The sequence below is a fragment of the Pelophylax lessonae genome, assembly GCF_965119305.1.
Source record: "Pelophylax lessonae genome assembly, chromosome: 11".
In the NCBI taxonomy this organism is placed as follows: domain Eukaryota; kingdom Metazoa; phylum Chordata; class Amphibia; order Anura; family Ranidae; genus Pelophylax; species Pelophylax lessonae.
This window is the reverse complement of record NC_138778.1, coordinates 146,274,583-146,298,427: the sequence shown is the minus strand read 5'-3', so window position 1 is coordinate 146,298,427 and position 23,845 is coordinate 146,274,583. Positions and strand designations below refer to the sequence as shown.

At 47.7% G+C, this 23,845-nt stretch overlaps 1 protein-coding gene across 1 annotated transcript in view; it reads right to left on the bottom strand.

Moving 5' to 3' along the window:
- LOC309567443 (proton channel OTOP2-like) overlaps window positions 1-23,845 on the bottom strand; it is a gene marked incomplete at its 5' end in the record, with an annotated part of 112,879 nt that overhangs the window by 5,043 nt on the left and 83,991 nt on the right. The window contains 2 exons of the mRNA XM_082272835.1: window positions 2,731-3,593; window positions 23,655-23,803. Coding sequence (XP_082128961.1) covers window positions 2,731-3,593; window positions 23,655-23,803 — 1,012 coding nt within the window. The remainder of the gene's footprint in view (window positions 1-2,730; window positions 3,594-23,654; window positions 23,804-23,845) is intronic.

Here is a 23,845-nt window from a genome sequence, read left to right as displayed (position 1 = left end):
ATACCCACTAATTGCTGCTTTGATAGAGATTTCTTTGGACTTTTCAACTTTATTTTCCCCATTTTTTGCACTATAAGCACTTTTCAAGTGATTAATTTATTTATTTCACCTTGGACCTATTTGTCTTGTTTACACTTACCCAATAAGAGCCAATTAACATTGAGGCGACACGACTTTGGGGGGCGACCTGTGAAGTCGCGTGCACCGCTGTGCACCGCGACTTCGGCGCAACTTGCAGAGACTTCACATAATGGAAGTCTATGCAAGTCGCTCTGAGGTCGCCCCAAAGTAGTACAGGACCCTTTTTCTAAGTCGGAGTGACTTGCGTCGCTCCTATTAGAACGGGTCCTGTGCTAATCAATGGACCGCGACTTGTCAGGCTGAATGGGCTCTTAGAGAGTCTCGGTAGCACATTGCACTTCTATTATCTTTTCATCTACTTAGCAATTACTTTATATGTATGGCACTTTTTTTTAGGATTCCACATGATTTTTTTTTACCTATTTTCTGGGTAACAGTACTATCACAGTTATATATCTAATTATTCTGATTGTCATTTTTGTATATTTCATTTGATTGACCTTTTGCTAACCAGAGACAGTGTGTCTGCACTTTTTCACTTTAGCAAGCTACTTATTTTATTTGATAGATTAAGTTAATCTATAGTGGTTTATTTATGTTTTACACTGCGGATTTTATTCAATAAGGTGTGCCTTTCTAGCAGCACTATCGCATTCATTCATTCATAAACCTGCACAATTGTCTGCTGATACAATAGGAAACAATGGCAGAAGAGACCACCAGGCCTTGCATCAGACCATCCGTGAGCACCAGGAAAGAGCAGTCACAGAAAGGAACACGCAAGGCGTGCAAACCACATCCAAGGAGTGCAAAGTCAACTCCTTAGGATGCGATGGCCGAGGACACAGCAAAGGATGACCAATGACCTCAGTCAAGTAAAAATCCAACTTCAGAAGGAAGCAAGAGAAAGATAGGGGCATCCCCTTGTCCTCGTGGAAAACCAGAAAAAGGGGATACAGGATAAGGCCGCCAACTCTGACACTGGCTGAGCCGAAGAGAGAGAGAGAGAGAGAGAGAGAGACTAGAAAGGCAACTTACTGCGAAAGCGTAATGAAATATCCAGAATGCTTCCAAAGGAAAACTTCTGAAGGGCCAACAGCACCAAATTAAAATTCTACAGTAGCAACAGGAAGTGCGCAGGGGACACAATATGATGAACCCCTTGAGGGAAGGTGCGAACCCATGATACGTTGCCAAGGGACGTTGGAAAGAGAGAAAACAGCCAGAGCAAAGCCAAGAGCCAAGCCCCTTGACAGACTCCAACGCAAGCTTCTGATCCACACCACAGTGAAGGAAGGCCAACACCCGTGCCACCGAAACAGAGCGAGGATGGAACCGCAAAGGCTGCACACTAAGTAAAACAAGCTCTCTGGGTGCGATTATAAATCTGCCAGGAGGTAGACTTACGAGTTTTTAACCCAGATGGGACACCAAGCCTGATAACCCCCAGTCACTGACACAGTAAGGCTTCTATGACAGATCCTCCTCTCCACCAAAGTGGTGGGGCTGCCAGGCCAGGGGTAGCACTGGGACACAGACTATAGGGGCCCAGTCATATGTGTCCTTCCAAGACATTAACTCGCTGCCTGCCCCGGTCAGGATGGGGCATCATCGTGGCCGACCAATCACAGAGCTAACGGTCGGCGTGTGTTCGTTGGTCAGACTGGGGTGATCACTGGATCTAGATTAACTAGCCCATTGTCCAGCCCGACTATTGATAGAAGATCTCCGCAGGAAAGCAAAAGTTCCAGGAAAAAAGATAAGAAAAAAGTTATAGAACAACAGGTCCCAGCATAACATCAGCATTGTCAGTCAGGGAGAAGGGAGTGTTAGATGCACTAGCAGGTTTAGATACACTAACTGATTGAAGCCAAACTCCAGCTCACACAGCAACAGTTTTTTACATGAATAAATAAAAGTGGACCATTGTAAGCACCCTTATCAGTGGTAAATGGTTTATCTGAACACTAACTGCTACATTTGCAGGAAAGCTTGTTCTGTTGAAAAACAACAGACCTACTGGTAGGATCACCAGGTGAAAATAAACGAAAGAAAGCCTAAAAAAGAAAAATGCAGCCATCACATCTAAGAATTTGCAAGCTGCAATACAATAAAGGTTTGCTTTTGGGTTTAAGGATCTCAAAAGGCAATCCCTTTACTGGTACAACACAATCATTTTAATTGAAATTAGATAATGGTTCACAGAATTGACATGAATTAATTTCATCTAAACATACTTGCAATATCCTATTTGTGCCTACAAAAATCACTGTGTAGCCAGACAGCTGGCCCCATTATAGTCCTATCATCTTTTATAGCTATAGTTTGTTAGGCTTTTGCACTCTGATATAGGATATTTTATTTCTGAAACGTCATCATAGCCTAGGGCAGTGATGGTGAATCTAGACACCCCAGATGTTTTGGAACTACATTTCCCATGATGCTTATGCACTCCGCAGTGTAGTTGAGCATCATGGCAAAAGTAGTTCCAAAACATCTGGGGTGCCAAGGTTCGCCATCGCTGGCCTGGGGCACCATGGCTACCAGGGGTGGCACACAGCCAATTGTCTGAATGACTTAACACATTCATGTATTACTGAATAAAATGAGCCTGTTTATGGCTAGGATACAAATGCATGAATTACTTACTATAATGTTACAGAGGAAGAGAAACAAGTAAACGTCCTTCATAGTTTTTCTTTTCTTCAGATGGCTCTTAAGGTTTCGTGCCAGAGTCTCTCTTCTCGACAGTCTTCGATTTCTTTGAGGGCTCGTTAGGGACAATCTGTTTTCGTTCTCTTGCACACTTCTATCTCTTATAGAATCATATTGTTCCACAGGCCTGGGGCAAGTCATTTCAGGATGAGCTTTAAGTAAGTTGGTGGGTGGCAGACGGTGTAGGCCTTCGATTATAAAAGCATTTTGAACGGAGTGTTGAGTAATCATCAATACAGAATAGGAAAATGTTAAACTACCCATGAGGCCAAAGGGAACCGTGAATGCCATGGCTATAATTGAATAATAAGAAATTCCATACTGGCCTAACGTTGCTAACACGAGTAGAACGGTATCTAAGGTTCGGCTTGGGTTCTTCTGATTGCACATGTTTCTCTTATCCAGCTTGAAAATGACAATTCCCACCACATTGGCCAGGCACATAAGAGAAAGACTGATCAAATGAAAGAAGTAGAAAGCAGTCAAAGATACCCAACGTTTTTGAGGATTCTCTCTCCCCACTTCATACAAGACAAACATTACTAGGCCTGTAATTACAATGGCCAAACCTGAAAAAAGGCCCAGAAGTGGAATGTGTTTACGAACACCTGGCCCCAGTCCATGATGGAAAAAAGCATTTTCGTCAATTTTGCGTCCAACATTCTTCCACATGATATAGCTCATAGCTGCAGCAAAGAGGTTGTACTCAATATTAAATGGGTACAGGTAAATAAATACTCTTTTGTTAATTCCACATTTGTACGAGCATCCACAGCTGTTCAAATCTTCATCGCCATCTGTTGAGAAAATAAAATGGAATTGTAAGAAAATAGAAGTCCAGTTTCATTTGGAAACCAGTTTTCAAATATTAAGTAAAATTAACTCATAAAAAAAAATCAACTCACTTCCTAACCCTGTGACGGCAGGGCAGGAAAAGTATGAGCGGTTTTCTGGGACAGGAAGACCAAGGCAGAAATAATCACAACCTATAGTTTCTAATCTATTTTATCCTTTAATCCTGTTTTACTGAAAAAAGGTTTTTGTTGTAGTCTGTACTCCCACTGGAGAGATTTCCTGTTCTGACAGGAAGAGAAGAGAAATCTCTCCAATGGGGACTGTAAATGAGACCTTACAGAGATGTGTAAATGTCGTCAAGCTTCTGATGTCAAAATCACATGTAGCGCACCCCCTTAAGGGTTGCAGATGAACTGGGATCCCACAACCTGCACAACCAGGCACACTGAACCCCCGAGTCAGAGAACAGTCAGTGACTTGGTTTTTGTTAGGTTTTGAGGGTAATACCTTGGATAGGGATGGGAAGTTATGGGATTCCCATTTGACTACAACAATTTCAGGGACAACTCTTCCTTTATACAGTCTATATATACAGCTCCTCTTCCTTCCTCCAGCACACACTTTCTTGCAGAGCCCAGCTGGAACACTATGAATACCTGACAATCACTCAATCAGATGAAAGCAAATGGCCCATTACAGGCAGGAAAACGAGGTCTCTTAGGTGTGTAGCAAAATTTCAGTGTCCAGCTTGCATCACTCCTATGGCTACTGATCCCAGCACCACCTCTTCAGGCTCCGCCAACCCGCCTGGCTGCAGCTGCCCCTTTCATTAGCTCTCCAGGCTAACTTCTCCCCTCTGTCCTCCAGACTGACACCAACCCACCTGGCCAACTCTCAGGGGATATCCCAGACATGTGTGTATGAAAAAAAGGTGCGCTGATCTGTGATTAAGCTGCTACCAGAAAAATAATGGTAAATGTGGATGGTGCGCTAAATCCAATAAAACATATACAAATGAATGTGACCAAAACAAATATAATCACAAAAGTCCCAAAGTCCAAAGTGATAAAACTCCTTCGATTATAAATAAGGTGACACATAAACAGGTGTAAATAAAGGTGATGTATCAAATAATGGTGTTGAAATCCCTCCACCTGGTGAAATTCCTCCTTACCCGGCGGATATTAGGTAAGTGCAAAATATAAAGTTCCAAACAACCACACACCTTGTGACCACACAAAAGAAATGTGCTCTTCACCATACGTGCAGAAACCAAGATGGCCTCTTACCAGAACGATATGTAAATATCGAAGGATATCCCAGACATACTGACCTGCTCCTGCTGTCTTCTCTCTTTGCTCCCATGCTTCCAGGAAGGACTTCCTCCCGTGTATTTTTGTAGGAACCTTCCAGCACCTGAGCCCCAGGCCTGAGGTCACTCCTCCCAGACTGGGGGGCCCCTTAAGGGCCACCACAGCCTCCTCAGCCCTCCATCTCAGCCCTCCATCTTGCCCCCTGCTGGAATGGCCCATGTCTATTTTTGAGGTCAGCTCTGTCCCCTGCCGGCCCAATGGTGGGTATTGGCCGAGGCCTCAAATATTCATGGCAGACCCTCCTTACTACCACCCTCCAGCTCTGGAAGTTTCTACAAAATTCCAGACCAGGGGAAGTGCCAGAGAGAGCTGCCAGATAAATCATTCAGCCTCTGAGTCACTGTACCCTGACCCAGATTCACAGTTTAGGCTTAGCCCTGAGCTTAAAACAAATTTACTTTCACCAACAAAAACCTATCTACATCTAGCACACATACTAGAGGGTGCTACACAACAATAGCAGTGACACTTATATAGTATATAGTAATGTCACTAGAACATATCTCTACAAGGGAATAAACTCAAGAGAAAAGGCTTTCCATGTAAATGTTAAAGAAAAAAAAAAAAAAAACCAAAATATGGGTCCATATTAAATGTCTTTTAAATCAGTTAAAACATTAAATATTTAAAGTAAATATTTTACCACTTGCAGCCAGTAGATGGCAAACCAGTTATTTCAAAAGATGGATTTACTGCTATGCTGTGAACAGCTGAATAATAATATCAATCAGATTATACACCCACCATGCCCCGCTAAAGGTCTCTGAAAAGGGGCACTTCCTGATCCATCAGGATTACTCAGTTAACACAGACTGCCAACAAGAATGCAGCCGGTGCTGGCTTTTCTAAGAGAAAGACCAGAGTATTTTGCTAATAAAAAGGCACATATTATGTTTAATTTGAAAAATTAATCATCAGTTTTTTTTTTTTTATAAATTCACTGTTTATTGAAAAAGGAATAGGCATACAGCATATGTAAGAGCAGTGGTACATGTCCAAAAACAGTAGGCAAACAGAAGAAAATGTACAAGGTAATAAGTGAAAACACATCTCAGGACATATGGTCCAACATAGATAAATGCGAGAGGTAAGAACCAAGAGTCGACAACAGGGCGTTGGCCCTCCGAAAAGGTCTCAATCCCTATCCCCGCCGACATCCATCAAATGGCCGGCCTATGGGGGCAGGGAGGGACCGATCCGGCGGCCCGCCTCACTTATAAATTCCGAGAGGCAGGTAGGTTACGTATGCCTAAAGAAAATACAATCTCAAAAGAAAAGGAAGCCATAGAGCAGAGAAGGGAGGGAGGAGACTAAAAATGGAAAGGAGGAGAAGAGAAAAAAAAAAAAAAAGGGGGGGGGCGGTGGCGGCCCCCCGGTCCGCCGACAGCCAGCTAGGCGATCAAAGTTTTATATTCATCGGAGAAGCTGAATTCATGCCAATAGTACCATCGTTTGAGAAATTTCTCCCTAATGCCCCTGTCAGTCGCAACAAGGTCCTCCATTTCATTGATATGTGCCACTTTACGCAGCCACAACGCCACCGTGGGAGATTGTGCCTGTTTCCAGAGAAGAGGGATACAGCTCTTTGCCGCCGTAAGCAGGAGCGGCAAAATTGATTTCCGATAAGAAGACCGTGGAAAGCTATTGTGGTGGAGAAGGAAGAGAGCAGGGCTCAAAGTGAGGGTATGATCTGTGAACTTCTGTGAAATACGCATCACTTCCTGCCAGAAGGGTTGCAGTCTGTTGCAAGACCAGAAGACGTGGAGGAGGGATCCCACCTCCTCCCCACATCGCCAGCAGAGGTTCGAACATGAAGGGAACATCTTATGCAGTCTGGCTGGGGTGTAGTACCATCTGGTTAAGAGCTTATAGCCCGCCTCCTGATACTTGGAGCACGTGGAAGTCTTATAGGTGAAAAAGAAAATGCGCTCAACCTGGTGGTCCGAGAGAGAGAGCCCTAGGTCCCTTTCCCAGTGAGTCAGGTACAGGGGTCTGAAGGATGGATCGGAGCCTGATAAAAGGCGGTAGAGCAGAGATATAGTATGGCGCAAGGGAGAGTCCGATGCACAAAGTTCCTCAAAAGGAGTAAGGCGTCTCGTGAACGAGGTTGCCGGTGGCAGGGATTGCAGGAAGTGAGCCAGCTGTATCTTTTGCCAGAACGACAATGTGGCATAGGTGTGATCCGAGAAGAGAGTTTGCCGAGAGATCCAACGACCACGGACAATGAAGTGTCTAGCTTGGTGACGACCGTTGGTCTTCAAGGCGCGAAAACCTGGGTCAGTCAGGCCTGGGGTGAAGTCCTGGTTATCGAGCACCGGGAACAGAGGTGAAGGAAAGGTCGCGATGGAGCCCTCTCTACACAGCCTGCGACCCACCGCCAGGGTGGCCCCTATGGTCGGGTGAGCCGAGGTCCCGCGCGGTAGGGCAGAGGCTCCCCAGAACAGAGACTCCGGCGAAGAGTCACCAAAGCTCCGTTCAATGCGCACCCATTGTTTCAGTGAACCATGTACATGCCAGTCCAGAATCCTGGCTAGGTGGCACGAGGCATAATATAGCGACGCGTCTGGGAAGGCCATGCCGCCACTCAGTTTGGGCATACGAAGAACCCTGAGCACCAGGCGGGGGGAGCTCCGAAGCCACAGAAACCTGCGGAACACCTCATTGATCTTCCGAAGGAAGGTCTGGGGGACAGAGATAGGAAGGGCTTGCAACACATAAAGCAGACGGGGCATGACATTCATTTTTATGATGTTACAGCGCCCGAACCATGAGAACATTCCCTTCTGCCAGCCCTCCAAATCCTTCCGGATATGCACTAGTAGAGGAGGGAAGTTGCATTCGAAGATGCGATCAGGACGGTTAGGGAGAAAAACGCCCAGATATTTAATATGCGAAGAACTCCATTTAAAGGGAAAATCCCTCTGGAGAAGGGTCAGTAAGGCCGGAGGCACGGAGACCGGGAGGGCTTCAGATTTCTGATGGTTGATTTTATATGAAGATAGCTCTTCATAGTTGCGGAACTCCTTCATAAGATTAGGCAGGGAGAGAAGGGGCTTGGATAAGAAGAAGAGGAGGTCGTCTGCATAAGCCGCCACCTTTGGGGCGAGCGACGTAGAGACCCAGATTCCACTTATATCAGTATTCGCCCTAACCAATCTCAAGAAAGGCTCAAGGGTCAGAACAAAAATCAGCGGGGAAAGAGGGCATCCCTGCCTTGTCCCATTGGATATTTCCAAAGGGCCGGAGAGCAAGCCGTTGATCTTAACGCAGGCCGACGGGCGAGAGTAAATCGCACCAATCCAGGACAACATGCGTTGTCCCAGCCCAATATGTCTCATGGTCTCCATAAGGAAGACCCAATTCACCCGATCAAACGCCTTTTCGGCGTCCGTCGAGAGGAGCAGCATGGGGATCCTCCGGGCGCACGCCAAGTGCAGCAGATCAATAGCCTTCGTGGTGTTGTCCCTTGCTTCCCGGGAGGGTACAAAGCCCACTTGATCATCGTCCACCAGTTGCGGGAGCAGGGGGGCCAAACGAGAGGCCAGGATCTTGGTGAACAATTTCAAGTCCACATTAAGGAGCGAAATAGGCCTGTAGCTCTGGCAAAGGAGGGGGTCCTTACCCTCCTTCGCTATCACCGTGATGTGAGCGCGGAGGGAGTCCACTGGGAACTCCGCCCCTGAACCCGCTGCGTTGTATGCGGCAAGAAAGTGGGGAGCCAGAATGTCCTCAAAACTTTTATAGTAGGCCAGAGAGAAGCCATCTGGCCCTGGCGCCTTGCCACTCTGAGCTCCCGCCACGGCCCCCGAGAGTTCGGCCGAGAGGAGGGGCTCATCCAATCGTTCTAGAGCCTCTGTGGGAAGACCGGGGAGCCCGGAGGTCTGCAAGTACGTCCTGATCCGAGAGCGGAGCGCTGCCCGGGCCGGCGAAGATGAATCTGGAGCCAGATTGTATAATGAGGAATAGTACCTGCGGAAGGCCTCAGCAATATCCTCCGTGGTGTGGACCTTTCGTCGCGACGAGGAGAGAATTTCTGGGATAAACGTCTGTGCCCGCTGTTTTCGTAAGGCTCGTGCAAGGATCCTGCCACATTTATTCCCATGCTCATAGAACACGCGTCTGCATTTGGCTAACGAAGCCTTCGCTTTGAAAAGGGCCAAGGAGCGCAGTTGATCCCGAAGAACAGTCAGCTCCTGAAGGGCCGATTGTGCCAGCGTTCTCTTGTGGGTGGCCTCTAGCGAAGCTATACGCTTCAGAAGATCCTGTACCTGTTGTGTCCGTGCACTTTTGCGTTGAGACCCTAATTTAATCAGGACCCCCCGCATGTAAGACTTATGAGCCTCCCATACCATTAGCGGCGAACTTTCCGGAAGAGCATTAGTCGCAAAGAACCCCCTAAGTTCGGTCCTAAGTTCTTCTAGGAGGCTAGGATCCTGGAGGAGACCGTCATTGAGCCGCCACTGCCATTGACGTGTCTCCGGGGTGCGCAGGTCCATCTCAAGGATCACCGGCGCATGGTCAGAGACAGTGATGGAGCCAATAGACGCCGACACTACACGTCCCAGCAGGGCTTGGGGAACCAGAAAATAATCGATGCGCGAGTAGGAGTCATGGGGAGAAGAGTAAAAAGTGTAGTCTCTAGTGGTCGGATGGAGGACCCTCCACGCATCAACTAGATGAAAGGCGTGAAAGCCCTTCTTAAGTCGCTTTAGCGCCGCGTAGGATATGTGGGAAGTTCCGCGAGAAGCGTCCAGGATCGGATCCAGGACAAAATTGAGGTCGCCTCCAAGGAGAACCTGACCTTCCATAAAATCGTGGAGTTTGGAGAGCAATGATTCTAGGAACGGGACCTGTTCCGTATTGGGCAGGTATAAGTTGACCAGGGTGACCAATACAGAGCCCAGACGACCCTTCACAAATAGAGCTCTGCCCATCTCGTCGCTCCACGAGTCTAAGCACGTCCACGGGGTTTGGCTACCTATCAAAATGCTAACCCCTCTTGATCTGGAATCAGGCGAGCAACTGTGGTAGACAGTGGGAAACCGTCTGCCCCCCAATGAAGGGATTTTGGCAATTCTGAAATGGGTCTCCTGCAGGAAGCCAACGTGGGCCCGAAGGCGATGAAGGTCAGTCAGAACCATGGAGCGCTTTTCGGGGGTATTGAGCCCCTTCACGTTGAGCGATGCCAGGCGGATGGGATCAGCCGGGCGGGCAGCCATCACCACCGAAGGGGAGGGGGGAGGAAGAGGTAAAGGGGGGGGGGAGAAAAAAAAAAAAAAAAAAGGGGGGGGGAGGGGGAAATGAGAAGAGAAGGGCAAGAAAGAGGGAGTAGGAGGGGAAAAGCACAGAGAGAAACGAAGAACCACGAAACTACAGTGCCAGCGGCACAGTGAGAGCTAGTCTCAAATCGCCTAGGGTTCCAGACCCACCACCCAAAGACCGAGTGGGGCGTGGGGAACCCCGGAAAAACAAAATCCTATGGGGGGAACGGGGAAGGCCACACCGAAAAGAGGATGGTGACCGCTCCCCCCCCATCCCATGTCGACCTAGGAAAAGGTGATATGTGAGCATCATACAAGGAATATAAACATTGAGGAACATCGGAGGAAGCACCGCCAGTCCGAGGCGGGGAACATAGTGATCTGAACATTGAGCCATTAGAAAAAAAAAAAACAATAACAGAAATTAACTAAACAGCCAAGAGCAAGGAAGGACGGTCCAGAGCGCCGGCTCCCAGGGCCGCACCCCCCGACAGACCACAAGGGCCCCAGGGACCGCAGCCCCACAAGCCCCCGCAAGGGACCCCCCCCCAAAAAAGGACAAAAAATATCAAGGGTCGCAGCAAATAGCAAGGCCCCGGGCAGGGAAAAAACGGGGGGGAGGAGGGGAAAAGGGAAGGGGGCGAGGTGGGAGGGGGAATGTGGCCAAGAAGGAAGGGCAAGGAAGGAAGGAAGAGGGGGGAGGGGGAAGATAGGGAGGAAGGAAGAGAGGGGGAGGAATGAAGGGAGAGGGGGAGGGAAAGGAAGGGAGAGGGAAAGGGGAGGGGGAGGGAAGGGGGATGGAAAGGGGGAGGGGGAGGGGAGAGGGGAGGGGGAGGGGGAGGGGGGAGGGGAAAGGGGAGGGGGAGGGGGAGGGGGAGGGGATTGAGGAACCCCAACACTGCCTCCAGCCCAGCACACCTATCAAAAGGCTGTTAAAGAGACACGGAGCTGTCAGTGATAGCAGAGGTGAAGGGCAGCCTGACTTTCTACACAAACCCCTAACACATGAGATCGACAAGATCCTTACAGTTACCATACCAGTTACTATATAGGTCTGTCCAAGCGGTAGGCATGTCCCCGACTGTGGCAACAGCGGCAGAGCAGCACGGGGCCCCGCGGGACCCCCGAAGAGGATCCTCTGTGAGAGCCAGGTCCCCCCCCCCCCCCCCACATGCTCGCCATGACCCCCCGCAACAAATATCCCCACATGCAGCCAGCATGAGGCCACAGTCCAGGGCCTGCAGGTGCTAGGTCGCCATATCCCATCCCAGCACAAGACCCCTAGAGCCGGCCCAGTATAGCCCTCCCCGCTCTCCCAGTCTGCCAGATAAACCCCCAGCAGGTGAAACCCAGGACAGGGAGAGGGCAGCCGGGAGGCACAGTCAAGCAGGGCAGTCCGCAAAAGCAGTCAGCGAAAGGGGGACAGCAGCATGCAGGGGGTGCGAGCGTGAGGTTCACCAAGGAAGCAGCAGTCCAGCGGGAGATGAAAGGGGGGCCATGCCTCAACAGACCATTCAAAGCCGATGGGGTGCCGGACCTCAGAGTACGCACCAGAGACAGTAGCGTGCGGGGTGCGATGGATAATGGGCTAGCTGGAGACGTCAGGGATCGGGACCAAGGTAAGGGCAAGAATCAGGGAAGGAGGGGGCCATACTCACACACCTCGTCCTAAGTCTCCGGTGCAGCGACTCCCGAACTTTGCGGAGGCGGACCCCGATACTGCCGACGCTGCCTGCGGGGGAGCGGAGAGCCCAAGCCACGGGGATCCCGGCGTTGGTCACGGTCCGGAAGCAGGGCCAGCCAGTCCGGGAGCTCCACCCGTTCGATGCCGAGGAAGTCACAGAGAGACGGCAGGTCTGCGTGCTTGCGAAGCACAAAGATCGATCCATTCTTCCGCACCGTCAGCTGTAGGGGGAATCCCCATCGATAGGTGATCTCAGGCGCCCGGAGCCTCTCCAGCAGCGGTTTAAGCATCGCTCGGCGTTGCAGTGTGCCCCGTGCCACATCCGGGAATATCTGAATGGTAGCGCCATCAAAGTCAACGGGGCCCTTGGACCAAGCCTCCCGGAGCACCCGTTCCTTCAATGAGTACCGATGCAGGCGGCAGATAACGTCCCTGGGTCTAGCTGGATCAGTGGGTCGCGCTCCCAAGGCTCGATGGACCCGATCAAACTCCAGGGTGACCGGAGGATCCGGCGGGAGGACACGGGACAGCACAGCTCTCACAGTTTCTGCAAGGTCTTCCGGGCCAGTGGCTTCAGGTAAGCCCCGAAGCCGTAAGTTGTTGCGACGGCTCCGGTTCTCAATGTCCTCCATCCTCAGTTGATGAGCGGCAAGGACTTCAGTGTGTCCGACCTGGGTCTGTTCCAGCCGGGATATCCTGGTCTGCAGCGAGCCGATCACAGACTCTCCCGCCGTCACTCGTCCCTCCAGGGAGGCCACCTCGCCCCCCAGCTGTTGGAAGTCCCGCCGGTGTTGGTCCGCCACCTGTGCCACTATTGCCTCCATGTCCGCCTTCGTGGGAAGGGCCCTGAGGAGAGTCCAGATGTCCTGTATATCCCCCAGTTGAGACGGCATGTTGGAGGCAGCCACGGGGGAGGCGGCAGGGAGCACAGGGGAACTGCGTGTAGGCGAGGATGCAGCCATCGGGCCAGGTCCCCCACGTGGCGTCAGAGTCAGGACCCGCGGTGTAGAGCTGGCGGACTCCGGGAAGAAGGCTCGGATCGGGGTTACCGAGGGGGTCCTCAAGGAAGAGGCTGTAGCGGGCTTAGTTCTCCTCTTCCTGCGGACGCTCATAGCAGCGAAAAAAAGCAGGTAATGGTCGACTAGGGTGGCCGGAGAGCGGGAGCACCAAGTTAAAACGTCCTCATACCGCCATGTCCAAGCCACGCCCCAATCATCAGTTTTTAATCCTTTAATTCTCTATTTGAAGAGAAAGTACAATGGTTTTATAGTCTTTTTTTTTTATTATAGTGTATGTTGATCTTTGAAGGATAACTTTTATGAAGCATTTCAATTAGGTTCAAAGAAAGAAAAAGCTGAGCTATAGACAAAATAGGAAAGGGATATGTGTGATGTGTTCATAACAGTTTTGTTACCTGTTGATCTTGCAAATAGATGCATTATTTTTCCACTGACAACATTGAAATTACACACCATAGCAATATTGTCTTCTTGTGGAGAGGGTAGTTTTAAATTGATTTAAAACCTTTTAAGCCCTTCCTGCCTGCCCTGGCATCCCTTTTACCACTTGAAGACCAGGCTGTTACAGGAGTAGGTTGTGAGGAGTAGAAAGACAAGTGTGCCTTGCCTACAGTCAAGCATGGTGGTGGGAGTGTCATGGTCTGGGACTGCATGAGTGCTGCCTGCACTGGGGAGCTACAGTTTATTGTGGGAACCATGAATGCCAACATGTACTGTGACATACTGAAGCGGAGCATGATCCCCTCCCTTCGGAGATTGGGCCACAGGGCAGTATTCCAACATGATAACGACCCCAAACACACCTCCAAGATGACCACTGCCTTTATAAAGAAGCTGAGGGTAAAGGTGATGGACTGGCCAAGCATGTCTCCAGACCTAAACCCTATTGGGCATCTGTAGGGCATCCTCAAACAGAGGGTGGAGGAGCGCAAGGTCTCTAACATCCACCAGCTCTGTGATGTCGTCATGGAGGAGTGGAAGAGGACTCCGGTGGCAACCTGTGAAGCTCTGGTGAACTCCATGCCCAAGAGGGTTAAGGCAGTGCTGGAAAATAATGGTGGCCACACAAAATATTGACACTTTGGGCCCAATTTGGACACTTTTACTTAGGGGAGTACTCACTTTTGTTGCCAGCGGTTTAGACTTTAATGGCTGTGTGTTGAGTGATTTTGAGGGGACAGCAAATTTACACTGTTATACAAGCTGTACACTCACTACTTTACATTGTAGAAAAGTGACATTTCTTCAGTGTTGTCACATGAAAAGATAGAATAAAATATTTACAAAAATGTGAGATACTGTACCTAACGGTTCAAAATTGTATAGTGTAAAATTGCGTACACTCGTGGAAAGGCGACAAACTACGGTACTTCAAAATCTCCATAGGCAATGCTTTAAATTTTTTTTAAAGAACCCCATATCCCGCCTTTGCACTTAAAAGTATTCAAAACGCCCAAATCTGCGTTTTTGAATATGGTCATTTATTTTTTAATCTGCGCCATTGGTAGTTAAGTAACCCGGAAGAGACGTCGGTTCTGGGTTACGACCCCAGAGACCCGGTCAAAGCCGAATCCGGCTTCGTTCGGGATTTCCACCATCCAGCAGACAACCCCTCCCGCTGCTTGTGACAACGGCCAAGCGGCTGCTAAGCTCTAAAAAATTATACCGGAGTACAGGGCCGGACCGGGAATAAAATTCAGCCCTGGAAATTATTTCATACCAGCCTGAAAGATTTATTATACCAGCCCAACAGCATAATGCCATTATTTTCTTATTCATAAAAGAGAAAACCGTGCATTTTAAAGCACATTTAAAGAGTGTGTTATATATAGAGAAGACAGATATGAAAGCACATAGGGCTTATATATATATATATATATATATATATATATATATATATATATATATATATATAGCAAATTCTGGTTAAAAGTGGTAAAAGTGCGGACATGGTACAGGAGATACGGAGGCTACGGATATGGTACGGATATCTCATTCATGGTTATAAAATATTTTGCTCCTTTGCTTCATCATTAGACCACTGCTTTTATATAGAGACAATTGCACAGAAAGAACAGAGTTTTTGGTTGGTGTTCAGGTGCCCCCTAGTGGTAAGTAAAAGTTGCTAACAGTGAAAAAACAAATGGTGTTTTGGGGATACCCTTTATTATTCAGTCACTTTGGAATAGTTTTGTGGTCTTTATACACTTCATTGTCTCCTCCTGCGGTCCACTGGGGCGGGGGGGGGGACTGGTCTCCTGTGGGGGTCTGGGGGCTTCCATGAGTATGGGCAGACTTTTCCTTCCCCTCTCATCTTTGTAGTACACACAATGCTTTAGTGGCAATATGGACAGCAAAAAAAATGGTGCTATTTTTAACCAATTGCTTACTGGGCACTTATACCCCCTTCCTGCCCAGGCCACATTTTCAGCGTTTAGCGCCGTCGCACTTTAAATGACAATTCACTGTACCCAAACAACATTTTTATATTTTTTTTTCACACAAGTAGAGCTTTCTTTTGGTGGTATTTAATCAACACTGGGTTTATTTTTTGCTAAAGACCCAAAATTTTGAAAAAAAAAAAAAGTTTCATAGTTTGTTATAAGATTTTGCAAACAGGTAAATGTTCTCCTTTACTGAAGTGCACTGGTGAGGCTGCACTGATGGTCACTGATAGGCTGCACCGATAGGCACTGATGAGGTGGCACTGATGGGCACTGATGAAGCGTTCATTTTAAAACTGAAACTACTTCCAGTTCCGGCGCTCCATGATGAAGGAGCCTGCCACTAACCTGCATAAAAATACCATCTAGAGGACCCCATGCCACGGCCACTACCCACACCACAACAGTGGTGAAACCAAGAATGGTCATGGACCGCTTCAGGGAGTGCTCACGATCCTAGCCACTCACAGCGCCGGACCGACAGTATCACGGTTCAGCCATGGGATCCCAACATGGCCGATAGGGCATATACAGCGGGAAACAATAAGGTGAGAGACATCTCCTCTCCATACATGTCCCCACATGCACCAATAGCACCTGCAGGGGAGCAGCCAGACCCAAATAGCAGAAGCAGCTTTCCTCTCCCCCACTATTACAGCGGCAGTGGAAACAGCAATAGCGCAGGGAATGGCACAAATACATAAGGAACTGAGTTCACACAAACACCAAATTCATGAGGCAGAGCAGAGAATCTCCTCATTGGAGGAAAAGACCATAGAAAACAACAAGGATATCCACTGCCACGAGAAAGCTTTACATTTACTACAGGATAAGATTGAGGACTTAGAAAATATATTCAGGAGGAACAATCTAAGCATTATTGGGGTTCCTGAATCTATCAAACCGGACTCCCTACTTTCTCTATGCTCCTCATCCATCCCCAGCGCACTAGGGATAAATGCTCCCTATCTAGTGAAGAGAGCCCATAGAATCGGTCTGCTCACCGAATTCAGGAAAAACCCAAGACCAATGATAGTCAAGTTAAATAATGCTGACAAAAACCTCATACTACTGAGATTTAGGCGCAAATGCTCACTGCAAATAGAGGGATACAGTTTACTATTGTTCGATGACTATTCAGCAGAAGTAAAGCCTTCTCCCAAGTGTGCACAGCTCTCTTTCAACAGCAAATCAAGTTAACACTTGCCTACCTAGCGATATTACACATAACAACCTCAGAAGGAGACCATCTCTCTTTTCATTCTCCTTGGGATGCGGAGCATTACTTATCTTCTAGCACCGCTCCTATGGAAGAAAACACTTCTCCCGCTAGGAAAGCAACACTGACCCGCAAAGCACAACTTACCCCCACCAAAGAAACCTCAAAGGTCAAATATGGTGCTTCCACCACTCGCAGAATGATCTCCAAAAATATGCTGGGACATGACCATACTTCCAGGTGAACACAGCCCTCCACTTTTAGACACGAGAATGAAAATCAGTAATTGTTATTAACCATTTAAGCCCCGGAAGATTTTACCCCCTTCCTGACCAGGGCCTATTTTGCGATTCAGCACTGCGTGACTTTAATGGACAATTGCGCGGTCGTGCGTGCAACGCTGTACCCAAATGAAAGCTTTCTTTTGGTGGTATTTGATCACCTGTGTGATTTTTTGATCATGCACTATAAACAAAAAAAGAGCGACAATTTTGCAAATAACAATATTTTTCACATTTTTTTATATGAAATTTCCCCCCAAAAAAATGTAAAAATCAAAATTCTTTAACATTTTAGGCCAATTTGTTTTCTGCTACATATGTTTGGTAAAAAAAAAAAAAAATCGCAAAAAGCGTATTTTGATTGGTTTGCGCAAAAGTTATTGCGTTTACTAACTAAGGGAAAGATTTTTGTCATTTTTGTTGTTTTTTTTTTTTAAATAATATTTAACAAATTCAGGACAGTTCAAGAATATGCAAAACAGCAAAGAGAGCAAGTAAAGTGCAGATAAGAGATACATAGAGAAGGTACAATTGGCAATTCCATCAATCTGGACGCCATGAGCGAGACATAGACATCGACAGGGGGTCAAACAAACAGTCATAGTGAAAGAGTGTGCCAATTTGGCCAAACAGCAAACACAGTAAAAAATCCCCCACCCCGTTATGTCCGCCACCGCCATCCGGGAAGGTCCCCACTGAGGGAGTCGGATAGCCAGCCAGACACAACGTAGATCCAGAGTAATAGCATATTTAGGCATCCAGGCATCCAGAATACAGCGGATACTACAGAGAACAGTAGCAAGAGGCCTTAGGAAAAGAAAAGGAAGGGAAAGCAAAGGTCAGGAAGGATAGGAAAGAACAGTGTGGAGAAACAGACAGAGAGGGGGGAACAGAACAGATAGGATAAGGAAGGCCTGGAGGGGGGGTATGGACCCTAGCGAAAAGGATACTGGCCAGGAGTCTCGGCACCCGGATGCAAGCAGCTGTCACACATCTGGGATCTCATCAGAGTAGAACATCCACCCCGTCCAAGCATCCTTGAAGCATTCCTGCCTACCCTGTGAGGTCAGAACCCGCCGTTCCGCCTCCATCACCAGGTTGACCTCCCTCTTCAATTCAGAAAGCGTGGGACAGGTGGAACTTCGCCAGTGCCTCGGTATGAGGCACTTGGCGGTGTTCAGCAGGAAGGGGACAACACTACATTTGTAACGTTTGATCGAGGAGCGCGTGTCATGGAACAGATATTGTAGGGGAGTGCGAGTTGGAGGAGTGAGCGAAAAATTTTGACACCCAGTGATGAACAGCGTCCCAAAAGGGCTGCAGCAGAGGGCACTCCCACCAGATGTGGAGGAAGGTACCCACCTGTCCACAGTCCCTCCAGCAATGGGGGTCCGAGCCTGTAAAAATCCGGGCCAGCTTGGCAGGGGTCCTGTACCATCGAGCCACAAACTTATAGGCCGACTCCTGTATCCTAGTACTAATAGAGGAGACATGAGTCAGACGCAGGAATCGAGACAATTGCGGGGGAGAGAATTCCACCCCCAGCTCCCTCTCCCATTCCCTCACATAGTAAGGGGGCGAGGAGGAAACCCCACTCAGAAGCAACTTATACATATGCGACAATAGATGGCGGGAGTCTGGGGGATCTACAAACCACTTCTCAAAGGCTGAGAGGCCAGTAATCGGGCGGGGAGCAGTCGGGAGTGTAGCAAAAAAGTCAGTCACTTGCCTATAGCGCCAATCGGACATCGGAAAATCACCGAAGCGGTCCCGCAAAGTCGCCAGGGGTAGCAAGGTGCCTGCAGGAGCGAACTTCCCGTAGTACAACTTGCCGTCTGCACTCCAGTAGCGGAAGAAGTGGACGTCCTCCTCCGGAGAGAACCAGGGAAACCCACCCAGGGGGGCCAAAGGGGACACGCCCGAGGACAAAACGCCAGATACGTTAAGGCTATCCCAAATGTGAAGTGTAGCCTTTGTCAGGGGCGACGTCCAGACCGAAAGCCCGCGCTCACCCGCCAGAATCCACGGAGCTCCAGCTAGATTCCTCTATGTTTTCTCTAAGGGGACCCAGGGTTTAGTCTGGCCGTCGTGCGCCCAGTTCAGCATACGAACCAGGGCCATCGCTTTATAATACAAAGCGATGTCTGGAAGACCCACGCCACCATCGGTCTTCGTCCTCCAAAGGATAGAGTAGGCCAAGCGGGGGCTCTTTTCCCTCCAGACGAACTTCAAAAAAGCCCGCCGCAGACGCTTGAAAAAGGATACAGGTGAATGCATAGGAACCGTGTTAAATAAATATATCAACCGAGGGAGAATAGTCATTTTAAGAACGTTGATGCGGCCAAACCACGTAATGGAGTGGGACGCCCACGAGTCCAAGTCAAGATGAATGCGTGCCAGTAAGTCCCCGAAGTTTTTGTCATATAGGGTTTTCAAGTCAGGAGAGATGTTCACTCCAAGGTATGGGAGGTAGTCCTCCCGCCATCTAAAGCCGAAAGACCGTCGCAGAGTCTGAGTCAAATCCGGGGGTACATGAATAGGTAGCAACTCAGACTTGTCATAATTGATCTTGAAATTGGAAAGTCTCCCAAACAAGTCCAACTCGCGCACCATATTGTTTTTTTTTTTTTTAACGAGTAATGGCGGCGATCTGCGATTTTTTTTGCGGGACTGCAACATTGCGGTGGACAGATCGGACCCTTGACTGACATTTCTGACACTTTTGGGGTTACCAGTGACATTACTACATTAATCAGTGCTATACATATGCACTGTTACTCTAAAAAATGAAGCGAAGGGGTTAACTTTATTTGAGAGGTAGGGGTTAAGTGTGTCCCTAGGGGCGTGATTCTAACTGTGATTGGATGTGGCTGTGTGTGTAACAGCACTGATCAACGGTCCTACATAGCAGGACCGTATGATCTGTGCTGTTACACAGGGAAGAATGAAAGGCGGCTTGGTTTACATTAGCCGCCTGCCTTTCTCCCTCTGTAACCGACGATCGCGAGTGACCGGCGGACGTCGGGTCCGCCGGTCACTCGCGCGGGGGGGGGGGTCTGTGACCGAGCGGGAGCGTGCCTTCCGGCAGCGTGCACTCGCTCCCTAGACCCTTACATGCTTGCGACGTAAACCTACGTCGCTTTGCCTGTGAGGGGCTGACTGCCAACGTAAATCGTCATTAGGCAGTCGGCAAGTGGTTAACCATTCTTATAAGCCGTTCTCTCCGATGTTGATTTATGTTGATTTACACTAGCTCAATGTGCATTGTAGACTCAAGAACATGTTAAACCCCCATATGGGCTTATTGTTAATGCTATTATTGGAGTTATACTTTGGCGTTGATATTTGTTAGGCACTCAAACCCCCCACTGAGGCCGAAGTTAAAGTCATGTTATACATATCCCCCCCTGGTATGACATAAACCCCTTTCATGTGGCATTCAGGGCTTGAAGAGCCACTTCAGCACTCTCCTTCACATGTAGAAAAAATGAAGTCCCAAATGAGTTTTTTCTCTCTGGATAAAGGGATATCCCTTCTACCACAAGACATCAATGGTATTCAATTACTGATCGGTACATAACTATTCTCTGTATATTCGCTTCCCCTTTTATATAGGTCACATCCCCTCCAGGTCCAAAGCCTCCACTAGGCCAAACATAACTGATATAAACACCATAACCAATCCCAATCAAATGCCAATCTGGCCACCCAAAAATAACCTCTTGGAACGTCAAAGGGCTAAGATCTCCCAACAAAATATGATGATTCTACGCCATTTCAAACGGTTAAAGACGGATATTGCACTATTACAAGAAACATATCTGTCCGAACCTGACTTTTGTTTTCTAAAAAAGATAAGGGTAGGTGACGTAATAGGTCGCAAGGTATCCATCTCTATCTATCGTTCTTAAATTCCCCTCTCGAGATGTACAAATATCCAACATATACGCGCCAAACTCCCCGAACACTAGCTTCTTTGAAGACACTGCTAAATGGCTTCTTCAAAACCCAACATCAGCACATATCATAGGAGGGGACTTTAACATGGTCAGTTACCCAAATGAAGACTGTAAATCACGCAAACAATACGCCGCAAAGACACCACCCCTCACCCGGGAAACCCAATCAACCTCAACCTGACAGATGTATGGCGACTCAGCCACCCTACTGACAGGGAATTTACATTTTACTCTCCTCCACATGACTCTTTGGCCAGATTAAACTTTGAAACTTTGCATGCTGTTATACTGTGGACACATTGGATATGCTGGGCATGCCGAAAGCTTTTAACTTCGATGTAAGTGAGTATTGCTTGTAATAAAGTGGTTTTGTGACATTTACACTATGAGGAGTGTTCTGTTTATTTCCACATGATACAGTTTGTTTATGGAGACCAATGGAGAGGAGTACTGAGGAGGAACGTTGATAGGGTTCCAGTGCCACCTGCGCCTTATATATGATCTACTGCTTCCATAGACCTTTATAGTGAGGGTCTGTGATAATTGGTGAGAGTGTGTGATTGGGTGTTGGTGGTGGTCTCCAGAGCACTAATAGCAGATCCTCTCCTTGGATGTGGATTCTTTTTGAACTAGTGCTGCACCTATTTTTATTATTCTTATGATAGATCTTTTGCAAAATTCAAGATTTTGTGTTAGCTGCTTTTTGTACTGTAACATTTAAGAGCTTATGCCAGGTGCAGTATACTGATTTGGAGCAATCCAAACCATTAAGTATCAAGCGTCCATGATGGATTGACTCTATGGGACTTGTTACCCGACTAACTTAGGCACAGACCGATTGGAGGTCTGGTACCTGTTTAGTCTACCTTTGGGGGAAAGATATGCGACGGTACTCACTGTCACTGGGAGTGAAAGACAGACACTTAGTGGTTTGGATTGCTTCAAGTGGGTTCTGTGTTTACAATGATGATAATGTGTATTGGACTTCAATGTCAGAGACAGGCTCTCCCCATTGTTTTGTTTGTGTATTGAGGTGGGATGTGGATTCTGTTAAGCTTTTCTGTCCCATTGTTAAATGTTAATGAACTCACATATTGTTTCTGTCCAGGTGGCTAGATAATTAATTCAGGTTAATTCTGTTTCTGTATACAATTTCATATGCATATGATAATGTAATCAGGCAACCCCTGACCTATGTGTGGTAATCTGATCAGGAGGTGGAGGTCCATGCTGTATATAAATTCTGTGGGACTGTTCAATAAAGGAAGATTCTAGTACAAGCTAAGTTGTCGGCTAGCTTTGTATGGGGGCGGCTGGAAAACCTGATATCTATGTTCACGACTGGGAGGAAGACGTATACTGGCGGAAGTCCACAAGTAAAGTGTGGGTTGAAGTTCTGTTGCATTGGTGGCAAGTGGTGGGAGGTTTCCTGCAGTCTGGGACATCCAAACCTCCACCGGGATCCAAGGTCCGGATAGCAGAAGTACAGATATCAGCCGCCAAGGAAGAGGAATTCGGAAAGGAGGTTGCGATAGATGCGGATACAGCACAGGGGACCAGTGTCAGAGAAGGTCCTGCTAGGATGGTATGATGTAATCGGCTGGGAACTCTGGAAGGAAGCACTAGCCTGTGAGCAGCGAAACCAGGAAAAAATCCTCCCCTCCTTCCAGGAAAGGTACTGGTCGTGGTAGAAGTTCGAATGGTGTTTTTGGGGAGAAAACCACACAAGGAATGGAAAGCTGGGTTAAGCATGCTGGTCCAGGTGGAGATGGCTAGATAATTAGTTCAGGTTAATTCTATTTCTGTATACAATTTCATCTGCATATGATCATGGTAATCTGATCAGGAGGGGGAGGTCCATGCTGTATATAAATTCTGTGTGACTGTTTAATAAAGGAAGATTCCAGTACAAGCTAAGTTGTTTGTATGGAGGCAGCTGGAAAATCTGATATCTATGTTCACGACTGGGAAGAAGCCGTATACTGATGGAAGGCCACAAGTACAGTGTGGGTTGTGGTTCCGTTAAGGGAACAGATGGAGCAATCGTCTTTATTGAGTTTTTACTTCCTTGTTCCTGCTTTGATAATTTAAATCGTAGATTTTACCTCATTAGGAGAATTAGAAAGAATTAATTTCCCCAGTGGGGTAAAAAAAAAAATCCATCAGGAATTCTAATCCTTCCCTGTTTGTTGCCCTTAGGTCAAGAGCATCTAGCACTTTGGCTCCTCATTCCAGCATCCCAGTTTTTGCTATGGCATTCTCCTTGTCTGTCCACCTGCAAGGTGATTGATGTGGTCAGACTTTGGGTGGAGACCAAACTTGATCTAAGCCAGCCAAGCTTGCAGTCTCATGCTTATGATAGAGTGTGTAATACCTGGTCAAGCTACCCATTTGTCTGCCCTGCTTTGCTAGATTAGATTACCTCATTGACGACCTCAGAAAGGATATCGACTATTCCCTAAACTCTGCCTGCCTTTTGACTTCGGACATTGACCCTGACTATTCTGAACCTTGCCTGTCAGCCAATCGCATGTAATGGTTTGCTTTGCTTAGTTCACGCATGCCCTGGCATTGTGGCCAGGCACTATATTATTGTGTATATGACCTAGGGGCAACCAAGTACAGGTAGGCTTGCTTGCCTTATGGGAAAGATGCTGCTATAGGTGGAGAACACAGTAGCCAGCTTTAGTGTCTGACCACGTGCGTGAGGGGCAAGTGTGACAACTTAGCTCAGATTCAGGAAAACTTTTAGGTGTAAACGTAACTCTGGAGCTAGTGCTTGTGTAAATAAAATTATGTATGCTACATAAAAAAAGTTTGTACCTTCATCTTCATCATCTTCAGTACTATTCATTCCCGAAGCCTTTTTGCGAAAGAACAACTTCAGTTCAGCTGTGTGATGTCTGGATTCTTCAGTAACCGTGATAATCCAGATAGTCAGATTTACCATCAACAGCATCATCAGAAAGCACCTGAGAAGATAAATAGTAGAATGATATAGAGCATGGGTGTCC